Source organism: Chanos chanos, chromosome 10, assembly GCF_902362185.1.
Source record: "Chanos chanos chromosome 10, fChaCha1.1, whole genome shotgun sequence".
Taxonomy (NCBI): Eukaryota; Metazoa; Chordata; class Actinopteri; order Gonorynchiformes; family Chanidae; genus Chanos; species Chanos chanos.
In genome coordinates this window covers 28,701,735-28,708,938 of record NC_044504.1, presented here as the reverse complement: position 1 = coordinate 28,708,938, position 7,204 = coordinate 28,701,735, and the positions used below count along the sequence as shown (strand labels likewise).

Sequence of the window (7,204 nt, the reverse complement as noted above, 5' to 3'; positions counted from 1 at the left end):
ACTGAGGTGATTTGCTATTTTAATCGATTAAATCACCACGTAAAAACACATAATGCTACGTAAATTGACCAGAATATGGAATTCAAACGGAAATTGATAAAATCTATTTTATGCCATATATTAGTATACAGTGATGTGATTCTATTAAACAAAATTGTATTGTACTTTGTTTTGAGAACTGACAAAAAACAACAATGTTGGCTTCACGGATGGTGGCAGTTTTTGTGGAGTACGTTTTCTCGTACAGAACCTTTCAGAATCTGATGAAAATACAAAACATTTATCAGATAAATGGCACATGATTTACTTTGATTTTACAATTGATTTTCAGCATGGCTGTGAAAGACTTTTCATCTTGGGTCAAATTCATTGGGCTTAAGTGAATCAACCCTAAGTACATAGTTGGTCAGCACAGAAATGTATTTATTGATATCATAAATTTCAGGACAAACATTTACATGCCTGCATGCTTCCTCACCATAATGGCAGCTATTTTGAAAGAGTAATGGCTCAGAAACAAAACAAATCTATAAATTCAATATAAATGTTGGTATTGTTTACCTAACAGAGCTAATGCATACACAATACCATCTGTTAACTTTATATACACATACCAAAGTGAGTGTCCCTCTGTTCTGGTATAGACAACAATGATAAAAAGGAAACTTGATTGTATTTTCTTCTAATTTAGAAAACATTAAAAGCAAACATTTACTGTTTTGTGGATCAACATATATTCAATTCACATTTTTTTCAGAGGCTTTGTCCAAGTTAATATGTTTATTGTCTCAGCAATTCACTATTTTTTTTTTTCTTTTTAATACAAAACAAATCCTCTGAATCAGACCTTCTTTGCAAAGCTTTCTTGCTGGTTTAAATACAGTATAAAATCTTCAGTGCTGTGAATTTTGTGGTAAATATAATCACCTTTCGGTACATTTTACTGTGCTCAAATTGTTGCTTTCGATAGAGCCGACTGAGGGCATACAGATATGTCTCTGCCACAACGTAATGTCGATTTTGGTGAGAATAAAAGTCTGACCAAACCCAGGTTTCGGTTTATGACCAAACACAGACACTTCCATGGAGCCCCACACAAGCAGCTTGACCTGTTTTGCGACTAAATTAACTCTGGAGGGCTCTTGAGAATCTTCCACTGACAGACACTTCTTCGGCCCTCCATACCATATCAGTACATCACCGTAGTTTTCAAAAACAGTCTTCCATCTGCAATGAAGGAGAAACAAGATAAGGACAGGAGTTTAAAAAAAAAAGGTTAAAGACCGATCTTTCATCAAAGACCAGAACGTACTGTAAAGAACAGCTGTACCAAATGACATCAACACACAAGTAATGGACTCAACATCCTGGGCAAACGGTTCTGTGCTACACTGAGATAATATGCAATGGAGGTCTTGACAAGACTCACAAGTACGCTTTCATTTCAAATCATACCGAACAGATGCACAATCATGTCAGCAACTGGACCTATCACACATACAAACTAAGATAACTTTAAAAAGGGCGATACTGTAAAATGGGAACAGTTCAAGGTGTATAATTTCATCTGTTTAAAATGCCCTCCCATGTACCAAAACACAGATAAACAATTTAAAAGATCTGAAACATGAAAAAGAACAGCGCGTGCATTTTTAAAATTTCGACACAGCGTAAAAGCATCCCAAAATCTCCCGCCACAGTTCTTCTCTCGGCATGTCATTTACGTGTAAGATATTTCCCCTGACACGCTTGTTTGAACATAATATTGCACTCATGATGTAAAACATTTTATAAATGACACTTGCTGTGTGGAAATAGGGCTTGTTGAAAAAGAAAGCCATTCTTCTCCGATGCTATCTCTCAGCACCTCCAGTCTAACGAGCTTTGTCCATTTTCAAGGAACACTCATCTGGGTCCATGCCTCAGTGAGCAGCAGCTCTCTGTTGCAGGGCTAGTAAAAGCATCCGTTAGGCATGGCTCAGGAGCTTGTTTGACGTTTATTACCCTAACACTTCCTCTGTGAAAGAATGCTACATTACTGCCTTTAAGCAATGTTTCCTCTCTCTGTGTCAGTGCAGTTAAATAATTCAATTTTAAAGGGGAGAAAAAACACACCAAAAGACACGAAGGTGACAGCTTGCGGAATGTTGTGTTTTGTTTCCTGATCGAGACGACGCAATCTGGTTTGTCAGGACGGTAGGTGTTATAGGAACTCATACAAAACAACAGGTGATATCCGTTCTATTCGTCTTTCGCTTTAGGCATGTCCTGCCTCTAGCTCATAGCCCTCATTTGATCTTCATCTGACACTTTCATTAATTTATGAACTATTGTTAAAACCTCTGTTTATCAGTTTAGGGTGAATGTCAGAAGAATTCCTTTGGTTGAACTTCACTTTCTAAACGCTAGCTGGCAGCACAGTGAAGTAACTCAGGCCTTAAATGATCCTGTAAGGTTTTTTGATCTAAAATATATTCTGAAAAGGAGGGCTTTTCAGTTAACCAGATAACCTGAATCAAAATACAAGACTGTCCAATAGTAATGTTTCTTAAGTCTCGTAGTGGATAGTTTTGAGCCCCTTGGAAATGCTAGTTAACATTTCCAGTATTTCTAAATATGCTCAACAAAGGCTTGCCAAGAAAGAATGTGATCTAAAAGATACTTGAGGAGTCAATCTTCCACGGTGGCTGCATCAAGAAACAGGCCGGTGATTGCATTCCTGTCTTCCATGTAATGTCACAACAAGTCTACAACTTCTAGCACAGCAGAGAATAATCAATGGTTATAGAACCTCTGATAACGATTAATGCCTTCTGACAAAGCCTTTCAGGATCACCACCAGGAACTTCCATTTAAAGAATGTCTTCACCACAATTATTTAGAAATACTTTTATTTCTTTGCTCGCTACATCTACTTGAACAAACTGCATTCTCAATTTACTGAAGTTTGTATATACTGAGTCCAGGAGTTTGGTGATTAAATGAAGAGCACTCCTTGTCTTCTTACTTAGCCTGTAAGATTGAACTGAGTTAAACTGTTTTGTTTTTAGGATGGAATTGAGCCACTGTATCGTCAGTGAGATTTGATTTATTTTCAATTTTATTTAGATTTTTCTGTCTTTCATAATTTGATGTTCCCAATCCATATTTTGATTCATATTAGTTCTCTGCGCCACTCTGCAGGCCTCTGCGGAAAAGAACAAAGGCATGATTCTGGGACTGTCAAACACAGCAGCTAATTACAGCAAACAGATCTCAGTCTCTAGGGCAGTACACTCTGGCTGCTTCCATTCAAGCAACACTGCGATGGTGTATGTAAAAGTCACTGCTGCATGAATTTGACCGTTAACATAAACCGGGGCTAGCTACTTGCCTGGCAGTGCTGTAGTATTTCAAAACTGTGAAAGGTTTCAGAGAGGATCTATACAATAGCTGACAGGAAAATTTGAATTTTAAGGGTGTAGTAAAAATTTTACTTGAGGCCTGCAAGTATAATGCTCAATGGATAATATGCCTTATAGGACTTGTAGGACAGTAGCATTTAACATAAGTTGTTCTGACAACCTATATTCATACTTAAAAACATACTTATAGAAGTATGCAGAGCTTTAGGAGCTGCTAATAATATTGCCAAAAGTATCATATGTGCTTAAAAATGTGGGGACTTTTAGCTGAAGTCTGGGTTGGAAGGTTTATGATTGATCATGAATATGAGTATGAACTTAATTGATACAGGCTATATATACAGAGTTTGAGGAGAATACACAACCAAACACACACACACACACACACATGCACGTGCACAGACAGACAGACACACACACACACACGCACACACACACACACACTTACTTCACACTCAAGTCTTAAGGGCCCTAGTGTTAAATAGTCAATGAAGTATATTAGAACAAAATCTTTTAAATATAGCGAAGGCAAACTTAATTTTGTTGTTTTGCATTGTTTCACAAGTTAATAACAGTGCAATTTCAATGGCTATTTGGTTTCAAATTTCAAATCAGCTAGTACTAATCAATTAATGCTTCGAATATCCCCCAAGGACAGCAGAGCCAAATGAAGCTTTGAACTGGAACATGCATGTGAATCCTAGAATCCAGCTTGGGTTTCAGCATTTAGCTCTGGAATACCCTGCTATGAACCATGTCAGGGATGTGTGGCACTGTGTCAGTTAAACACGAGCAGCACAGGAAATGTCACTTTTAAGCACATTACATACAAACATGAGGTCCTGAGATTGTTTTTTAATATATATATATATATATATATATATGTATATATATATATATATATATATATATAAAACTTCTATTCTAATTTCTGTGAAATGATTTCATGTTTCTGAATATAACAGAAAGCAATGTTTCTCTGTTTCGCCGGTTAATGTAAAATGAAACGATCACAGTTGTCAGAAATCAATTAGTAAATACAGCATTGTGGTGAATACTTTAGTTCATTTGCTCTCGCTGAGGACATGAATTTGTATACATGGAAAGCATGCTAAAGCACAGGGAGCTAATCTTAGATTTATCAATTAGCATATTAATCCAGTGTCAAATGGAGTGTAACGGTGCTATGATGTGCAATACTAAATCAGAAATATCTGACAGATTCATGAGTGGGGAAAATCCTATGTCTGCCATATTGTTTTATGAAAGAATCTTCTCATTAAAATATGTTAAAACTTTGGCATTTTTATATTCAAATCAAGATGAAAAGTTCATTAAAGAGGATAAATATTTCATTAGATGCTAAATAAAACAAAGGGAATTTTTGGCTTCTCTCAGCATAAAATTCCTTTGAAAGATTAATTAATACATGTAAATTATGCAAATTATGCCCATGCAAATATTTTATGAAGACAATTAAGGGAACCATTAATTACTGCCTTTTTTGCTTCAGTGACATTCATTCATTTAATTTTAATTTCGCTTTAGCTGTTTTGATGTTTAATCTTGCAACAAAGAATTTTATCTCTCCTTACAGGGTCATGTAAACTTGCAGAACACATCAAGAGGCAAGCAGTTCCAATCAGAAGAGATTCTGGAGAGATATTTGTGTAAGGAATAGCCAGGATTTAAAGATGCACTCCCAAAAGCATGGGGCCAGGAAAAACAGACAAACTTGTTCTTGGAATGGATTCAAAACACTGGAAAAGCAATTAATAAACACAGACTGTGTTAATATAGCAGAATTACAGAGTGTGACAAAAGACAAATAGAAATAATTAGTTCTCTGAAATTATGCTCTCATTAATTTTTTCCCCCCCAACAGTCATGGGTTGAAAATATAGAGCACATTTCCTCAGCTTTTTGTGTATGATAGGCTTAGATTTATATTTTCTCTAGTTGTGTAATTCATCAACATCATTTTGCTGCCATTTGAGAGTAATTATGCTGCATTGGTTGTAGGCTTAGGCAGCAGTGACATAGACTCCAGACAAATGCTGTTGTAATTGAACAGACACTCATTGTTCTCACATATTCTCCAGTCTCCAAAGTCCATACGTCAGGGCACAGAATGCTTTGTGTTAGACCTACTGAATAATAATTCACAGTTTTAGAGCTATCTCTTTTAAAAGCATGTTTAAGTAAATAAGATAATGAATATTACTGATTTCACCAAATAAACATCTGCATATTGATGGTGCGTCATCTGTTAAACACCATGGGGTTTGAACAGGGAGTTTAACTAATAAAAAACAAAACAAAACAACAACAACAAAAAAAAAAAATCAAGACAAAATGTGGTCTGATGTATCTGCATTATGTCTTTGTTCTACACTACTCAGATTAAAATACTTAAGTATAAAAATTAAGTATAAAACATAATTAGCTCATAAATCACTGTAAAATCGTGTGGACCATAACTTGCTATTCTGAGCTAGAATTTTTCAAAAACCACTGTTTCAACTGAGTGACATTTAATTTAGTGCATAAAATATTTATATTTTATCTCCAAATGAATCGTTAAATGTTTCCTGAATTCCTTCTTTATAAAAATATCTTTTATGTAGGCTAATCAAACTCGGTTAAAGGGCTTTTACTTGTGACTGAGTATTAAAATGCCATTTCCCACATTTCATAGTAATTTGCATGGATTATTTTCAAAGAGAAATTGAGACCACTCTTAATGATTAGGTTAGTGTTCTCAAGATGCTGCTGGGTACAATTAAAACAGACATTTGAATACTAAGAAACTCAACACGATGCCATGAAGGGAGTGCTCTGGATAGAATAAAAGCATCCATGTAAAAGACTGACCACATTAAAGATACTGTCTTGTACATTCTTCGGTATAAATGAGACATTTAGCAAAATAGAGCAGATAGTTCAATAAAGCCATAAAAATGCTGTCAGTAGTATGCATTCTGAACTGTTTTGACACAAATAGGCAGTAGGTCTACTAAAATGTGATTGTAAGGATTTACATGTTAAGGAACGGTTTTTCACCCAACCAAAATTCAAAGACCACCAAGCAGTGATGTTTGTTGATTGTTCTCCTTGTTCTCCTAGTTTAGACTTTTATATTTTACAATCTAGTCACAATCACAATGTGAAACCAAAATCCAATGTCTGTCTGTTCATTGTCTTCCTGTGTAATTAACATATAAATAGTGTCTGAATTTCATAGAACAAAAGTACAAATGGCTACGACTGAAGCCTAATCCGGATAGTTTCATGCACTTCATATTAATGTGTGCTTTTTTACAATACATGACATTCTATCATATTCCTCTGTATATTCTGTAGCAGTAGGTTGAACATTTCAGTATGTAGTTTATTTCACACTTTAACCTAAGCATGATCTATTAGAACAGCCTACGTTAATTATATGAGATAACCACAATACATCTGCTTGAAGCTGTTTTTCTATGGCATTTTAAATATGTTTTGACTTGTCGAGCACTTACCCGTTGCTTTCTTTTAGTAACAAAATAATATCTGAATATGGACTTCATCAACAACAACAACAAAAAAACTAAATTTAGCCAAGATAACTCCTCAACATGTGTTTAAGCTGGCAGCCAGAGTCAGCTGTACCACTAAATGTGCACTAAATAACACAGACATTCAAATGCCTATTAAAAAAAGGTATACTCTTGATGAATCCAAGTGATCTTGACCTTCCTGCTGAACTGTGGAGGCTGTGGCCCAGATGGCAGACTGCATGCTTGAACAGCAGGCTG

General features: G+C 35.5%; 1 protein-coding gene across 1 annotated transcript in view; it reads right to left on the bottom strand.

Annotated features, from left to right (window-relative positions):
- Positions 1–878: 878 nt before the first annotated feature.
- dachd (dachshund d) overlaps positions 879–7,204 on the bottom strand; it is a 95,757-nt gene continuing 89,431 nt past the window's right edge. The window contains exon 11 of the mRNA XM_030786392.1: positions 879–1,227. Within this exon, the coding sequence (XP_030642252.1) occupies positions 1,190–1,227 (38 nt within the window). The 3' untranslated portion in view covers positions 879–1,189. The remainder of the gene's footprint in view (positions 1,228–7,204) is intronic.